This window comes from Rhinopithecus bieti, unplaced genomic scaffold, assembly GCF_001698545.2.
Source record: "Rhinopithecus bieti isolate Rb0 unplaced genomic scaffold, ASM169854v2 scaffold_5002, whole genome shotgun sequence".
Taxonomy (NCBI): Eukaryota; Metazoa; Chordata; class Mammalia; order Primates; family Cercopithecidae; genus Rhinopithecus; species Rhinopithecus bieti.
In genome coordinates this window covers 205,245-223,308 of record NW_016804830.1, presented here as the reverse complement: position 1 = coordinate 223,308, position 18,064 = coordinate 205,245, and the positions used below count along the sequence as shown (strand labels likewise).

The 18,064-nt window shown below is 48.9% G+C and overlaps 1 protein-coding gene across 6 annotated transcripts in view; it reads left to right on the top strand.

The window, feature by feature from the left end:
* The window catches only part of POU2F3 (POU class 2 homeobox 3), an 83,770-nt gene that overhangs the window by 61,774 nt on the left and 3,932 nt on the right, over positions 1–18,064 (top strand). For all 6 annotated transcript variants that reach the window (XM_017870470.1, XM_017870475.1, XM_017870472.1 and 3 more), the window contains 7 exons: positions 979–1,081; positions 3,951–4,033; positions 7,149–7,331; positions 7,763–7,904; positions 9,616–9,752; positions 11,517–11,678; positions 17,506–17,572. In XM_017870470.1, coding sequence (XP_017725959.1) covers positions 979–1,081; positions 3,951–4,033; positions 7,149–7,331; positions 7,763–7,904; positions 9,616–9,752; positions 11,517–11,678; positions 17,506–17,572 — 877 coding nt within the window. The remainder of the gene's footprint in view (positions 1–978; positions 1,082–3,950; positions 4,034–7,148; positions 7,332–7,762; positions 7,905–9,615; positions 9,753–11,516; positions 11,679–17,505; positions 17,573–18,064) is intronic.

Below are 18,064 nucleotides of genomic sequence, written 5' to 3'. Positions count from 1 at the left end.
GTGCTGCTGGTGTCTGCCAGCCACATCCAGGGGAATCCTAGGTTGACAGCTGCTGTGGTTAGAGAACGTTTCTGTCCCCAGTGGGCCCACTCTGCCTCCCCTAAGGTTTTATGTTAGAGCCAAACTAGAATGGATTGCTGGTGGGGGAAGAAAGAGGCGTCTGAGCTAGTAACAGCCAAGGTCTGGGAGGGCGTTCATGTGATGAGACCTCTTCTCAGCAGGAATCACCTGGGGGAGAAAGAACCACTCCTTTCTGGAAACACATAAGAATGTGGATCCGTCCCTTCACCTTCCATTCAGCAAGGCTTCTCAGGTCTTCTCTCTGTGCACAAACCTAAGCTCAACCCCATGGGGCACAGAGCTCGGGGTCTCCATTGCAGAGGACTCCCCGATCCCCCAAGCATCGGAATTATTAGTCCCATGTCCTGGGCTGGTAGGAGAAACCCTGGAGTTTTTGTTTAACTAAATGGGTTTTATTAAGAATGAATAGCTTGTTCCACCTCACAACTCCCACCCGGACACCCTCCACGAAAGACTCAGGCCCAGGAAACAGCCGAGGCATGGCTTTTAGCATAATCAAGTGGCTTGAGATTAAAAAAGAATTGGACTGTTGGGGATTGCATCTTATCTCTAGGATAAACTTTGAGAGACGGGTCATACCCAGGTTTTGCCTTCAGGGCATTTTACAGTCTAGTTGGGAGACAGGTCTGACACATATAAAAATTAACTCAGGAGGCAAGGGTTAAGTAACAATATGTTGTAAGGACTCCTAGGCTGAGGGCAGAAGCTGTAACAATACCAGCATTAATGGAGCACCTACTATTTGCTAGACACTGGGGATACACAGTGGCATAAAGCAAGGTCAGCCTGCACAGTCTCCAAGTCTGGAGACCCCTGGGACAGATGTGTGGCAGGCAGATGGGGCTGATGTCCCCAGCTTGTAAATTCTGTGATGTATGTGTATCTCTTTGTGTGTAGGACATGGCTTCCCTCCATCCACTCCAGCAGCTTGTGCTGGTTCCCGGCCACTTACAGTCTGTATCCCAGTTCCTGCTATCTCAGACCCAGCCTGGGCAACAAGGTAAGAACCCTGAGGTTTTCCACATAGACCAAGTCCAGTCAAGTGCTGCTGCTGCTGCTTTTTGCTGGGTGAGGGGGCCTAATTGGAGAGCATGCATCAGTCAGTCACCCATCTGCTATCAAGACCTACTTATCCACCCCAGAGTCTGAGGAAGGGACCCTGGCAATGCTCCTGCAGGCTTAGTCTCCTTCTCTGCTTTCCCTTCCCGGCCTCCTCTTGGGTGGTCTGGCCCACCTCCTCAATTTCCTCGTGAGTGGAGACGGAAGGTGCAGGCGTGGAGGAGAGCTGTGCTGTACAAGGGAGGGGAAGCGCCCTGGGAAATGCAGTACAGACAAGTACCCATTCCTTGGAAATCTCTCCTGGACACAGATTCAGACTTGCTGCCTGGAAGCCTGGCTGTGATTCTATTTGGAGAGAGCAGCAGTGCCACCCACAGGTTGTAGAAAGGGTGTTCAGGTTTTCTTTGGCAGGGAAATTACAACCAGAGAACTTCTCCCTGGCCAAGAGCAAATAGATTGAACTATTAATAAATAGCTAACATTTCTTGAGCATGATGTGCCAGGAGCTCTGCTGAGTAATTTTTCTGACATTCCTCAAAATAACCTTGTGCAGTAGGTAGTCCTAGTATGCCTCTGGTGACCAACTGGGAAGTTCCAGAACCGTTTAGCTGAGACCCATACTCTTGGCCATCACACTGTGCTGCCTGTCCCACTCCCATCTCCACCAGCTAGGGTCAAAAGTGATGGAGGGTTGGCTGGGCACGGTGGCTCATGCCTGTAATCTCAGCATGTTGGGAGGAAGGGGGTGGGCAGATCACTTGAGGCCAGAAGTTCGAGACCAGCCTGGCCAACATGGTAAAACTGTCTCCTCTAAAAATACAAAAATTAGCCAGGTGTGGTGGTGCAAGCCTGTAATCCCAGCTACTCGGGAGGCTGAGGCAAGAGAATCACCTGAACCTGGGAGGCAGAGGTTGCAGTGAGCCAAGATTGCACCACTGCCCTCCAGCCTGGGCGACAGAGAGAGACCCTGTCTCCGGAAAAAAAAAAAAAAAATAAAAAGTGATTGAGGAAGCATAAACTCTCTCCTGTGGCAAATCCCAGGTAGAGGCTTTGGAAATCCAGAATCCAAACAAAATGCAACTCTGCCTTCCGCCCTTAGCTCGTGCACAAATGAGTCACTATGCTTAGTTTCCAAGGCACCTCAGAATACTATGGTGATGAATGAGACCCTGTTTGAATTTTTTTTTTTTTTTTTTTTTTGAGACAGTCTCACTCTGTCGCCCAGGCTGGAGTGCAGTGACCAGATCTCGCTCACGGCAAGCTCTGCTTCCTGGGCTTACACCATTCTCCTGCCTCAGCCTCCCGAGTAGCTGGGACTACAGGCGCCTGCCACCACGCCTGGCTAGTTTTTTGTATTTTTTTAGTAGAGATGGGGTTTCACCATGTTAGCCAGGATGGTCTCGATCTCCTGACCTCGTGATCCGCCCGTCTCGGCCTCCCAAAGTGCTGGGATTACAGGCTTGAGCCATCGTGCCCGGCCCCTATTTGAATTTTTAAGTGTTTATTTTGGTTAAACAATAAACATCATAATCATACTCCTTGAATGGAAAAGGGAAGGTAACAGTTTAATTTGTTTTCAGAAGACTGGAGAGTGACATGAAAATGACCCAGGCATATAACCAACTAAGTCAGTGTATGATGCAGTGGTGGAAAGACACTTCCAAATTTGGAGTCAGAAAAATTGACTGGTTTTCAAAAGTCACTTACTAACTGTGTGTTTTTGGGAAAGTGACCTAACCTCTCTGAGCTTCCATTTCCTCTTCTGTAAAAATGGGATAATAGCAAGGCCCTGCCTCATGAGATTATTGAGAGTCACTTGAAATAATGCATGTGAAAAGGCTGTATCCATTTCAACTGCCATGTCAGAATTGCCATTACTACCCAAGCCTCTCAACCCCCAGTTCAGGATTCCTTATAAGAGATTTCTTGCCCGTGTATTTTGATAATGAACAATGAAGCCCTGGCTTTTTAGACTGAAAAGCATAAAGGTCAACATCAGCAGATGCTGTACATTGTGACCCAGAACAGCCGAGGGAACACAGACACCCCAAGGTGCTGTTGAGTGACAAGCAGTTGGGGTAACCAACCCCATTGTCTGCTTTGGCGGTTGGATGGCCCCACTCCTGCTGGGAGAGTGAGCCGCCAACCAGGCAGAGCCCTTCATGTACAATTTTCCTGGGGAGGATGGAGAAGCAGGTATAATGCATACTGCCCAAGGGAGTTTCCAGAGGCTCAGCCCTGGACTTTCCCTCATTTCTCAGCCCTTCCTCCCAAGTATAAAACGTCCTGGTTAGCCACATGCCTCTGGCTAAGGCCCACCGCCCTTTAGAGCTGCATGGTCGTATCTGCTTGGTCTGGCATCCTCACAGATTTGGTTGGGCCTCTGTAGCCATCCCAGCTACTTCTCCTGCAGGGAAAGCCCAAATCCTCAGCCCCAGCTTGACTTCTCAGAAGCCACCCTGCATCCCTTCCCTTCCTGGGTTTCTTCCGCTCTGGTAATCAGATCCCAGAGTAGATCCTCTTGACCCTCCTTAGCCTCTGCACCTCTCCAGACAGGCGGGCAGGTGGAAGGACTGGTTTGGGGACTGCTGTTTACATGTCTGTTTATCCCTGTATCTGATTTGCCTCCACCTATATGTGGCAATGCCTGGCAGTGCTAGAAGGGCCTCTCCATGGGACTTGAGGTGGGAGAAACCTGATCAGGTGGCAGGGGGTCGGGGCAGTGATCATGGTGCCAAAGTTGTAGCACATGTCTTTCAAATAGCCTGGATTTTATTTGTCTGTTCCTTTGTCCCTCCCCTTTCACTCAGGTCTGCAGCCAAATCTCCTCCCCTTTCCACAGCAACAAAGCAGTCTCCTCCTCCCACAGACTGGGCCGGGACTGGCATCCCAGGTAAACAACCCCATTCTTCCTGTTTCCTCTAGGAATGTGTCAGCTCTCACTGAGTTTAACTCACTAGTTTCCCCCCTACCCCTTTAACAGGATACTAATCCCTCTGGGGAGAGGGGACAGCAGGGAACTGTCCATTGGCATAGGGGAAATCCAAGCTACAGCAAGGAGGGGACAATTTACCAAGTATTACTGGTGGGACCACAGTTAGAACCCAGAGATTCCAGCTCCCAGGCCAGCCTCCTTCATGCTCCAGGCACTGAACTCCAGCCCTGCACAGGCCCCAGCATTGCTCCTCTGAGAGCCAGGCTCAGCTAACTTCTCAGGCACACCAAGATGGCCACAAACTCTACCTAGGTGCTCTCAGGGGCCAAGGGGGACACTAAAATACCACAGACCTGATGTCCCAGACCACAAAGTCCGTGCCTTTCACCTCTGGGTCACTGTTCCAGATTGCCTCCTGCAGTGGGCACGTATATAGGCCAGTGGGCTGAGGTCTGGGAGAGGGGTTGTTTGCAGAGCTGCCATGGTTCCACACAGCACCTCTTTTCCAACTAGGAAAAAGGCATCTCTCCTTCTGGCCAGCTGCAGTCTCATGCCAGGGTGCACAGATTGGCGACAGCAGCATGAGCTGTATCTTAGCTGCCATTCTTCTCCTGATCTGGGTGCCCCTGCACAGTTAATAACCTGCACAGCTGTATGAGATGGCTCTGCACAGATGGTTGGGCAGAATGGTTGGGAATGACTGCAGAGATCTCTGTGCTAAGAGCCCGGTGGCTCACCAAGAGCCCTGCCTTCAGAGAGGGCTGAGGCCACCAAAAGTACCTGGAGGGGAAGCTCGCCATCTAGTGGTTGCAATGTGGACACTAGCACCACAAGCAGCTCTTCCACCTCCTCCTGGCATGGGTTTACAGCTGGAAGAGATCTTAGAATATTCAAGATCAACTCTCATATCTTATCATATTTTGGCACGGAGAGACTGGTAGCAGAGAGACCACACAGAAGATTATGAAGATCATCCAGGGGAGGGGTCATAAAGGATTGGCTTAAGAGTTGTGGCAATAAGAAGAGGGAATGATTGAGGAGATGTTTTGGGAAGTTGAATCAGTGCAGGTTGCCAGTGGATTGGAGATGAAAGGAGGAGGGAGAAGGTCTAGCAGAGAGCCCCGTAAGTCTTTGTCAAATGAAAGAACAAATAAAAGGAAGGTTTAAAGAGGACTGGGGCTTTGTCCTGAGGGTCTGGTCTATACCACACTCTCCTCACACACCCCTTCCCTGCAAAATAAGAACCAAATTCATGATGGCTTTAGACTAAAAGACCCTTCATTGGGGGAAAGACTCCTAAACTTCTCTCTGGTCCTTTTGCCTTCTTCATGATAAGGATGCCTATCTGAATGGTAAACCCAAATATCCCAGAGGAGAAGAAGTAATGTTAACCCTAGTATACACAAAGTAAATCAAAAGGGAAAGAAGAGGTGAATTTAGCCCTCTGAGCTGGACACGGTGCCTGGACCCCTAGGCCCAGATTTCACTCTATCCTTGTGGAATGATAGATGTCTTTAAGATTGGATTCATTCCTGGCCGGGCGCGGTGGCTCAAGCCTGTAATCCCAGCACTTTGGGAGGCCGAGACGGGCGGATCACGAGGTCAGGAGATCGAGACCATCCTGGCTAACACGGTGAAACCCCGTCTCTACTAAAAAATACAAAAAACTAGCTGGGCGAGGTGGCGGGCACCTGTAGTCCCAGCTACTCGGGAGGCTGAGGCAGGAGAATGGCGTAAACCCGGGAGGCGGAGCTTGCAGTGAGCTGAGATCCGGCCACTGCACTCCAGCCTGGGCGACAGAGCGAGACTCCGTCTCAACAACAACAACAAAAAAAAAAAAAAAAAAAAAAAGATTGGATTCCTGACCCCAAATAGGCACAACATGGTTCTAGGTTTAAGAGTACATTTTCCTATGAAAATAAGCTCAAGAAAGAATATCTGGCTGGGCACAGTGGCTCATGCTTGTAGTCCCAGCACTTTGGAAGGCCAAGGCAGGTGGATCACTTGAGCCCAGGAGTTCATGACCAGCTTGGGCAACATAGTGAAGCCCTGTCTCTGCAAAAACAAAAGTTAGCCAGGCGTGGTGGCACACGCCTGTAGTCCCAGCTGTTCAGGACGCTAAGGCAGGAGAATGGCTTGAGCCCAGGAGGTTGAGGCTGCAGTGAACAGCGATTGTGCCACTACACTGTAGCCTGGGTGACAGAGTGAGATCCTGTCTAAAAAAAAAAAAAAAAAAAGAAGGAGAAGAAGAAGAAGGAGGAGGAAGAGGAGAAGGAGGAGGAGGAAGAAGAAGAAGAAGAAGAAGAAGAAGAAGAAGAAGAAGAGGAAGAAGAAGAGGAAGAAGAAGAAGAGGAAGAAAGAAGAAGAAGAAGGAGAAGGAGAAGGAGAAGGAGAAGGAGGAGAAGGAGAAGGAGAAGGAGAAGGAGAAGAAAGAATATCTCCTAACATCCCAAATGAGATCAAGGTGCATTTTATAAAGGTACTGATTAAAATACCTTTGATTAAAAACAAAACACTTTCGTGAAAGAAAATGGTGGTTTAGAAAGTAAAATGATGCACAAGAGTTTGACACTTCAGGAAAGTTTTATGAAGGCCACGAGTTCTTGGATAGTCCCTGTTATCTTCAGTTAATGCTTGTTCAACACCTCAGTTACCCGCTTTATGGAAAAAAAAAAAAAGCAAGCAACCTTTTCTTGGTCCAGTTCTGTGATTTGTTTTGAGAATCTTTGTAAACAACCCTGCTAGCTCCTTTTATGGTAGAAAACTGAAAGGAGGAAGTAACCTGCTAAGACTCAAACAGTGAGTCACAGGCTAAACTCAGGCCACCTCCCTATCCTGCACTCCTGATGTTTCTACCCAGATATTCCAGTTATTTGCTATACATTCATAGAAACTTCAATTTCTACTTCCATGGCATTGGAAAAAAATAGGACTCAAATGTACCCAGGGTGTATCCTGGGATCTGTAATCCTCTAAGGGGGCCTATTAGTAAAAAAAAAAAAAAAAAAAAAAAAATCAGAAATTGTTATTTATTGATCTTTGTGGTGGATCTGCTTGGCGTGTTTCCTATCAGGCAGTTGGGCGCCCTGGGCTGCCAGGATCCTCTTTAGAACCCCACCTGGAAGCATCCCAGCATCTCCCGGTGCCCAAGCATCTACCCAGCTCTGGAGGGGCCGATGAGCCCAGTGACCTCGAGGAACTGGAGAAGTTTGCCAAGACCTTCAAGCAGAGGCGCATTAAGCTGGGCTTCACACAGGTTTGGTTTTAGGGGAAAAGATAGAAGAAATTGAGCCAAGCGGCTGGAGACTGGGCTTCCCAAGTGCAGGTTTCAAGAGCGACCAGAGGCTCGATGTGTTTGGGGCCAGCTCATTGTGTCCCTGAGTTCTCTGAGAATAGGGTACAGTTGCCATTGGTAGGGAAATTGAGGATGTTGCTGGTGGAGGAGAATGAGAGGTGGAAAAGGGGCTGGCTTTCCTGAGCACATGGGCATGGTCCACTCAGAGTCTAAGGAGAGAAAGAAAGCGATTCTTCACCTTAGAGGGAGGAGACTTGGAAAGCAGCCGAGCATGCGTGAGCACTCGAAGGTTCAGGCTGGCTGTGGGATCGATGCTAGGACCATGCAGGATGTGGGCAAACAAGAGGAGGAGGCTGCCTCTCATGTTCCTCCCCCTCGGTCCCCACGCTTAGGGAGATGTGGGGCTGGCGATGGGAAAGCTGTATGGCAACGACTTCAGCCAGACCACCATCTCGCGATTTGAGGCCCTCAACCTGAGCTTCAAGAACATGTGCAAGCTCAAGCCCCTGCTGGAGAAGTGGCTGAATGATGCAGGTAGGCCTCACAAACATGGATGCCAGGGGCCCTAGAGGGCTCTGCAGGGAAGGGCCAGTGACTTGTCATGTTGGGGCTTTTGAGAGTTGATACCTAACACCCCTTTCTTCTCCTGAGACTGGAGCCAATGGAGAAACAAGACACAGGGCACAGGCAAGTGTAGATGAAAGTGTCAGCTCGACTACTGAGAAGCCCTCAGAAGGATGTGGATTTAGGTCTGTGTCCATCAGGATTTGCCCCCATTCAATTCCTACCCCATCCCACCCAGCGTAGACCTTAGAACAACTTGCCAGCGACAAAATCTGGGTCTGCAGAGCAGACACACTTACACAGATTGCTGTCTGGAATAAATCTGGGTCAGGGAAACAGAGCAATGGAGCCTCTAGGGTCTCACTGGGAGGTGGAGACCACAGGCATGACACAGGGTCTTTCCCTGGCTAGTTCTTGAGTAGGTTTTCAGCAGACAGGGACTTACTGCAACCCAGCTTGGTCAGGAAAGCCTGACAGCAGGAGTGGGGTTTGTGGGAGGACTCAGTGAGGGGTGGTGGCCGGCAGGCATCCCAGGAGATCAAGAGTATAAGCCAAGGGACCACACGTTTGGAATAATGAGCGGAAGAGTATGGCAGCAGGGACTAGCATAAGATGGGGCTTCTCAACCTTGGCACTATGGACATCCTGGGCCAGGTCATTCTTGTTGCCAGGGACTGGCCTATGCATTGCAGGATGTTTTGAGCATCCCTGGTCCCTACCCATTAGTTGCCAGTAGCATCCCCCCCTGGTTGAAACAGCCAAGAATCTCTCCAGACATTGCCAAATGTCCCAGGGGGAGTGGTGGTGATGCAGAGTTCCCCCCGGTTGAGAACCGCCAGCCTAGGCAGAGAGAGGGAGTGAGCCAGTCTCCAGGGCTGGGCTCTATTCAGTAATTCACGTGGATTGGTGGTTACACTGGAGAGGGAGGAAAGGGGGGGCAGCCAGCCAGGGCTGTTACTCCCACAGAAGGGCCTCTACACACAAGCATGGGAGGGGGCAGGAAGCTCCCCCGACAGGCTGCCCCTTAGACAGCCTTTATGGAAGCACTGAAATGAGCGAAATGATCCGAAAGTCTTCGAATCTCTGGAGAAGGGCCCTGTGACCATTTCTAGTCCTCATCAGATGCCTGAATCCTTCCTCGGGGATATCCCTCCTATGGCCCCTACAGCCTTAGCTCAAACATTTGCACTGGCACGAAAATGCCTCCAACACCAACAGTCTGCCACGAAGTACCATTGCTTTTGGCTCCAAATCCCATTTCACATTTCGCTCAGTATTCACATCCAGGCATATCTGTAAACAGCAGCCTCACGAGCGTTACTCATAGGAGTCCTGCCAGTGTCCACTTACACCCACGTGTGCCACTGATGCCTGGGCATCCCTCAGCCATGACCCCAAACACTGGAGACACTGCTTTGGGGGCCTCAGAGGGCCATGGAGGGTTACAGAGGGCCACAGAAGGCCATGGAGGGCAATGGAGGGCCACGGAGGGCCTTTGCCCTGAGAAATGAAAAGAAGTGGGATTCTTGGTCTGTTCTGGGCTCTCTGCTGGGGGAGGGGATTGCCCCTGAAAATGCCACTGCAGAGCCCATCGGGAAGGGTTGTTGGACCTCAAATCCATGAAGGCACCAGCCACTCATCCCCTTCTCTGAGCTTCCTCTGCTCCTTCGTGTCCCCGCAGAGTCCTCTCCGTCAGACCCCTCAGTGAGCACGCCCAGCTCCTACCCCAGCCTCAGTGAAGTATTTGGAAGGAAGAGAAAGAAACGGACCAGCATCGAGACCAACATCCGCCTGACTCTGGAGAAGAGGTTTCAAGATGTGAGCAGCACCTTCGGGTGGGCATGGGTGGGCTGCCTCATACAGGTAGGGGGAGCAGACACGGCACAGGCCGCGTGGCACCAGCCCCTCAGCACCTCAGACCTGCCCTGGGACACGATCAGAAAACACATTATCCCACTCCAGGCCCCCAGGTATTGGAGTGCAAAGCTGCTCGCCATCTCAGGTTCCAGGAACCTCCTCCTCCACTGACCCTTCTTGCCCTGACATCTATTTAGGACTCTTTGTTTTTCTCACTGGGAGATTTAAAGAACGGACTACAGGGTCCCAGAACACAGTGTATCTCTGTATCCAGCTGAGGTAAAGGAGTAAAGTCGGGGGATTGTATATAAGTTCTCTATTTTCTATGCAGTACATTTTATGTTTTTCAAATTATAATAAATGCTTATTGTAAGCAATTTGGAAAGTACAAGGAAGTAGAAAGAAAAAGAATACTCATCACCAAATGCCATCTGACCTCATTTCCTTCTACTCCTTCTTTTCTGTGTATATTTAGATACTTGTAATCATGTAATACACCTACATTTTTTGGAACTTGTAGCAAAAGCATATTTTTGAGCCAGTGGAAGCTGTGAGACCTGTGCGAGCTGAGAAACAGATGTGGCCTAACCAGCACCTAGCCAGGCTCCCTTAGATCCCAGCCCCATGGGTACCACACATCTCCAAAGGCCCCAGGCCTCCAGGACTGCTGCCCCTCCGGCAGATTCCTTGCATATGTGGCTCAAAGATTTGTTGCCCACATCCAGCTAGCCGAATGACAAGAACTGGCTTTTCCTTCTTTTTAGACTTCCTAGAGTGGCAAGGTTAAGGGAGGGCGTAGGAGTGGGGGAAAGTGGCTGGGGCTAAAGACCAGGTGCGAGGGATCAGAACGAGGCAGTGGCACCCATGTAGCATGTATTGCTGTGCCACAGTCCTGATGGGTCCACATGTTTTAGCTTTCTCATTTCCTGCTTTGAGGCAGGAGGACAGGAAGAAAATGACAAGGCAGGCCAGGCGGCGGTGACTCATGCCTGGAATCCCAGCACTTTGGGAGGCCGAGGCAGGTGGATCACCTGAGGTCAGGCATTCAAGACCAGCCTGCCCAACATGGTGAAACCCCATCTCTACTTAAAATACAAAAATTAGCTGGGCGTGGTGGCGCATGACTGTAATCCCAGCTACTCGGGAGGCTGAAGCAGAGAGAATTGCTTGAACCTGGGAGGCGGAGGTTGCAGTGAGCGGAGATCATGCCACTGCACTCCAGCCTGGGCAACAGAGCAAGACTCCATCTCAAAAAAAAAACAAAAAAAAAGAAATGACAGGGAGAAGGACATCAGATTATCAGTTTATAAGGAAGAACACAGAAGGGAGCAGCAGCTCTGGGGACTCCGCCTGCCCCACGTAACTCATGCATGGACTCCTCTCCTCCGAACTCATGAACAAAGGAAAGAGAGCCTACATCTATGGAGACCCTACTTTGTGTCAGGCCCTGTGCTTGGCAGTTTACACACATTTTCTCATTTAATTCCCACAATAATCTTACGTGGTGGGCACGATTATTCTCATTTCATAGATGATAAGACAGGCTCAGAGAGGTGAAGAAAGTTTCCTAAGGACATATAGTAAGTGAAAAAGCCAGTATTTCATCCTAGGTCTGACTCTAAAGCTTTTGATCCATGTATAGTTATATCCTGTTTCTTTGGGACCTCTGTTCCCCACCCCTGATTCCCTTTTCTTGACCATACTCTGTCCTTTCGGTCCCTGTAGAACCCAAAACCCAGCTCGGAGGAGATCTCCATGATTGCAGAGCAGTTGTCCATGGAGAAGGAGGTGGTGAGAGTCTGGTTCTGCAACCGACGCCAAAAGGAGAAGCGAATCAACTGCCCTGTGGCCACACCCATCAAACCACCTGTCTACAATTCCCGGCTGGTGAGTGGCCAGGAACCACGCTGTCTGCCAAGAACTGGAGGCACATGATGCTTGGAGGGGAAAGTGGTGGCTGCAGGGAAGAGGGGGAGCATCCAGTTAATAAATAAGCAAAGAGATGCTGTATAGACTATAGTATAAAGAACGCTAAAGAAGGGCGACGGAATAGAAGGGGATAGTGGGGAGATGCTCTTTCAGTAGGGAGGTCAGAGAGGATCTCCATGATAAGGGTGTGTGAACAGAGACCTAGAGTTGTCAGGGAATTAAATATGTGGATATCTGGGGGAAAGAATGTTCTAGGCAGAGGGCCTAGCAAGTGAAAAGATCCAGTATGCTTAAGAAACAGCAAGGCAACCAGTGTGGCTGGGGACAGAACGAGAAAGGGGACCAAAAGTAGGAGAGGAAGTCAGAGAAGAAACAAGAAGCAGAGCGCCCAAGATCTTGGAGGCCATTGAAAGGCCCCTGGCTTTCAGTTTGGGTAAAATAAGAAGCCATTGGAGAGCTCTAGCCAGAGAAGGCTGAGCTGGCTGACACGGGCTGCTATGTGGGGAATCATCTGTGTGGAAGCAGGAGACCAGCTAGGAGAATGACAGTGGTCAGGCTGTGTGATGGAAGCTTGGCCTAGGGTGGTAGCCATGGAGGTGAGGAGAAGCGGTTGCATTCTGGCTAGACTTTGACGGTGGAGCCGCATGATGTGCTCAGATATGGAATACAAGAAAGGAAGCAAAGATGATTAAAAGGGTTTTGGCCTGAGCAGCGCGTTGGAAAGCACTGCCATTTTTTTGAGATGATGAAAACTGCCGGAAGAGCAAGTTCAAGGAAAAAAGGTAAGAATTTGGGGCTGGTCATATTAAGTTGGACATACCTACAAGGCATCCGAGAGTAAGTATGAAGGAGTTATATCTGTGACTCTGGAGTTCAAAGGAGAAGCCAGCGCTGGGAACAACTTGAAGTTCTAGGCAGACTACGAAGTTTAGGGGGCAGGAAATACCTTCTCCATGCAGGGAGAAATGGTACCTGGAGGGTGGGTGGGAAGCTTCTTCTCTGGGGATGATGATGGTTGAAGGTTAAGGGAGTTGGGGAGAACGATGTTGCCCTTCAGTCTTTCAGCACTGTAAGATGGGTGAAATGCAGCCTTGTCAGGGTGGGACACAGCTGTTTCCCCAAAACTACACCATTGTTGATTCTTTCACCAACCAGCTACCGACTACTTTCTATATATTGTGCCAAGTGCTGGGGATACAAAGATAAATATTGTTTCTTCCCTGTCCCAGAGGACCTCACTGCGTAGCAGAGGAGCAGGTAAATAAACAAATGGAAAACAGCATGATCATTTCTTCAGGAGAACTTAGGAGCAGCAGCTAACCAGCCTTGGGAGCTGGTGGTTAGGACAGGCTTCCCCAAGGAGATAATTAATACCTGAGCTGAGTCTAAAGGACGAAGAGGAATGAGAGGCAAATAAATGTAGGTGGAGCTCTCCCAGGGGCAGGGACAGTGTGGCAAGCTCACAGAACTGCAAGTGGTTCCATGAGGAAAAGTGTTGAAAGATGAGGCTGGACAGATCAGAAGGGCCAGACTGTGCAGGGATTGTCCACAATGCTTAGGAACGGAAGGTTTGGGGGAATCACTGAAGGATTTTCACAGGATATTGGCATGATCATTTCTCTTTTTCGAATGATCACTCTGACTGCAGGATAAAGGATGGCTTGAGAGGCCCAAGATGGGTTTCAGGGAGGCCAGTTAGCATGGCACTGCAGGTAGCCAGTAGAGAAAGACTGAGGGCAAAGCAACCCCAGGAGGTAGGAAAGAGGAGGGTGGGAGGGATTCAAGAAATCATTAGAAGGTCTTGGTTAATGAATGGAAAGCTGGATGGGGGCAGGGAGAAGAAAAGGGAATCCTCTGCAATGACTCTTGGTGTTCAGGCTGGGCTGACTGGGTAGATGGTATTGCCATTTACGGAACAAGCAAACCAGGAGGAGATGGCTTGGGAGTGGCAAGAAGTGATTATTTGAGTTCTTATGTCATCATGATGTACAGCGAGGCTGCAGGACACCCATGTGGGAATGTCCTTGGGCACTTGATATTATGGGTCTGGAAGTGAGACTGGAAGGCTGGGATGGAGACATGGACTAGGGAGTCACAAGTGTGCAGGTGGTGGTTGAAATCCTGGGTGAGGAGGAACTCGCCTATGGAGTTTATGTAGAGGAAACAAAGAGCAAAGGCCATGTCACCAGCTTTTGCGAGATGGGCAAAGGAAGAGGATCAGGGAAGAAACTGAAAAGGAGGGACCAGAAAAGGCAAGAAACTACAACCAAGTAGATATGAGGAGTGTTGGGCAGGAATGAGCCCCATAGGAGTGCCCTGGGAACCAAGAGGAAAGACGCCCAAATCAGAATGCGGCCCGGGAGGGTGAATATCTAATTTGTTTGGAGAGCAGATTAGTAATTAGCAAGAGTAGTGTACAAGGCAGAAGGAACAGCCTATGAGAAGGCATGGAATTTTTTTATTTTTTATTTATTTTTATTATTTTATTTTCTGAGACAGAGTTTTGCTCTTTTTGCCCAGGCTGGAGTGCAATGGTGCGATCTAGGCTCACTGCAACCTCCACCTCCTGGGTTCAAGTAATTCTCCTGCCTCAGCCTCCAGAGTAGCTGGGATTACATGCACCCACCACCAAGCCTGCCTAATTTTGTATGTTTAGTAGAGACGGGGTTTCACCGTGTTGGCCAGGCTGGTCTCAAACTCCTGACCTCAGTGATCTGCCCGCCTTGGCTTCCCAAAGTGCTAGGATTACAGGTGTGAGCCACCGCGCCCAGCCTGAAGGCATGGAATTATAAAACCACATGATGCATTTGGGAAATCGCAAGCATTTCAGTCTGGCTAGAGCAAAGGGTTCAGGATTAAAATTAGAGGGGCTGATGTGGGATCATAATGGGCCATGGATGCTGAAGTACCCTAAACTCTGTAAGGGATCATTGAACATGCTAAGTTGGAGGCAACATGATATTCACTCATTATTTCTTCCTTAAACATTCACTGAGCACCTACTATATGTTTGGTACTGGGGCTCCAGTGGTGAATAGCACATGTGATCCCTGCTCACAGTGTAGCAGGAAAACAGATACTAAACAAATGCTATTTGTGATGAAGGCTTAAGAGAAGAGGTACAGGTATATGAGGTGCCTAACCTAGTCCAGAGTGTCAGGAGCTTCTCTGAGGAATGATGTTTAAACTGACACCAGAGGAATGAATGTCACCATTGATATTAACAGGGAAAGTGTCTGAGCTGGGGAGGCAGGGAGGAGTGAGGGCAGGGAAGAATATTCTAGGTAGAGGAAATAGCATGTACAAAGGTTCTCAGGTGGGTGGTGGGGTGGGGCAGGCGGAAAGAAGCATAGAAGGCCAGAATGGGCTGGACACCAGGCAGTGCGGGTGTGAATGAGGAGGTGCAATGGTAGGCAGGGGCTGGGTTATGTCGGACACCAGGCAGTGCGGGTGTGAATGAGGAGGTGCAATGGTAGGCAGGGGCTGGGTTATGTCGGGCATTGTAGGCCTTGTTAGGAAACTTGGGTCATGTATGTCATAGGAACTTTGGAATCTTGAAAGACTGGGCTTTATTTAGAGCAGATGGGAAGTATTAGGTTCTCCCTTTGGTTCAATACCAACCCAGGACATCAACATGATGACAAATGGAGGGGTTCGAGGGAGCCAAACAGGGGCCCCATTCTTCATCAGCTTTCATTCAACACATATTTACTGAGCAGCTGTGACGTGCCAGGGACTGTAGAAAGCACTGGGGGTGTGGCAGTGAACCACACAGGCGTTACCCTGCTCTCTTGAAGTCTACAGCCTAATGGCAGTGAAGGGCATTAAATAAATAGTTACACTAACACTGGTGATGTCATGAAGGGAAAGGAGAGAGAACATTTTCTGATCCTATCTTTAGGTCTCATTGAGACAGTCCCTTGGGACTAGGACATAGTTTCTTCTGCTTCTGGAACAAAATGATTAGCAGGTGGGAAGGCAAAATGGTGCAGATCAGTGTGGGCAGAATGCTACAATATGTCTAGAAAATAAAAAAGGGGGAACCATATATATGTCTGTTTGCATATGCCAAGCCTGTTTCCAGAAGGAAACAAGTTGGCCGCAATGACCAAATACATTATCATTTATTTAAAAACAACAACAAAGCCAGGCGCGGTGGCTCACGCCTGTAAGCCCAGCACTTTGGGAGGCCAAGGTGGGTGGACCACCTGAGGTTAGGAGTTCAAGACCAGCCTGGCCAACATGCCAAAACTCTGTCTCTACTAAAAATACAAAAATTAGCTGGGCATGGTGGCAGGTGCCTGTAATCCCAGCTGCTTGGGAGGCTGAGACAGAAGAATCACTTGAACCCAGGAGGCAGAAGTTGCAGTGAACCGTGACAGCACCACTGCACTCCAGCCTGGATGACAGAGAGAGACTCCATCTCAAACCAACAACAACAACCACAACAACAACACATGTCTTGGGTGTGACAGCAGGGAGAGAGGAGGAGAAGAGGTAGGGAGATTATTGATAACATCTCTTACCACTCTGCCACCCCTCCCAACCTATGCCCCACACCCGTCTCCACCCTTCACAGGCCCCCAGCCTACTGAGGAGGCTCATTGTATAATGAAAAGTAAATGAAAACAGGGAAACCATTTCTGATTAATGAGGAAATAAGTACATGCTGCATCATGTTAGGATGGGATCTTCCAAAGTGGAGAGAGCAGAACTACCTTTCAATAGCCTTTGCAAACACCTGGTCACAGATTCCCCTGTTAGCATGAGAAGAATAAAGGGCAGTGAAAATACACAGATTTTAGCTCAAAAGAAGAGTTGAATAATATCTAGAAATATACAGCAGTTGACAGCTTCTTCCTCCAGAAAGGGAGAGAACTAGCATTTAACAAGCTGGGACACTCTTTGCTAGCTGTTGGGTTGGAAGATATACAGACATTATCTCATTATGTCTTAATTAAAATATATAGTGGAAGTATTGCTGCTATTATACAGATGAGAAAACCAAATCTCAGTGGGGTTAGATAACTTGCCCAAAGTCACACAGGTAGTTGTGGAGTTGTCTTACTCCCAGACCTGTTGGGCTCCAAAGTCTATTCTTTCTATTACATCTTGTTCTAGGATAGTAACAGTGAGGAGGAGGTTCCTGAATTACATGGGAGGGTAAATAAAATTATCCTAGGTCCCTTTCTAATCTCAGAGCTGATGATGCTATGAGGTCTCCAGGGCAAAATAAAAAACTTCAGAGACCAAAGTTCAGTACCTCCAGTTACCTCTGGAGAGTCCATGCTCCATTCATCCATCAGAGTGGGAAAGCCCGAAAGAGGCTGCTAGGCTGAGCAACCCTGCTGTCCTGAGCAAAAGCAGGGTTCTTTTAGGGAAAAAGCAGTGGAGACCAGAAAACAGCAGGCAACCAGCAGTATCTGCCACTGCAGGGCCCAGGAGGCTTGTCTTGCTCACCTCCAGGGCTCTTAGGCAAGGCAGCCTTTGGCTTGGCAGTACCAAAGAAACCTTATCAGGCAATACACATTGTCAGGGGCTGGAGGGGCCTGGTGTCAACACCAGGGAACTTCCGGAGCAGACTGGACCTGGTTCTGGATGCCAGTATGTGGTCCCGAGGCCTTCCCATAGAAAGGAGGATGGCGCGTAGGTTTGGGGCTAGGAAATAACCAAGGAAACCAAGCCCTGGTCTCTGTAGAGTCTGGGACCTACTGTCTTTGGAGAATGATCTGAAGTTGGAGAAGGGAGCAGAAACGGACATTTACAAGCTTCTGTTGTTTTTCAGGTATCTCCCTCAGGGTCTCTGGGTCCCCTCTCTGTCCCTCCTGTCCACAGTACCATGCCTGGAACAGGTGAGCTTTAAAATGAGATTTCTGAATAACACCAGAATTCTTTTAAAACATGGGATATTAGAACTGAAAGGTATCTACCTAAGTCAGGATCCCTTAAATGCATTTCAAAGGATATTAAAACCTGTGTTGGGAAAAAAGGGTTCTATGATCAAGTAAATTTGGAAAATGCTGAGTATGCACAGTTTAAACAAGCGTATTTTGTTGTTGTTGTTTTGTTTTGTTCTAACTGCAGCACTTCTAAGCACTCAGGTGCATAACATTCCAAAATGAACTGTATAGAAGGCCCCAGGAAGGCAAGGCTTCCCAAAGTATACTCTATTCCTCAAAAAGTACCTGATTATTTCAAAGAACTAGACAGGATGATCACATGCCCGGGGTGGCCAGGACAGTCCCAGTGTCTGCTTCATGTCCTGACATAATTATCAATAGTACTTCCTTCCACTTTTCTATTTTTTTTTTTTTAATCTTTGTCTTTTTTTTTTTTTTTTTTTT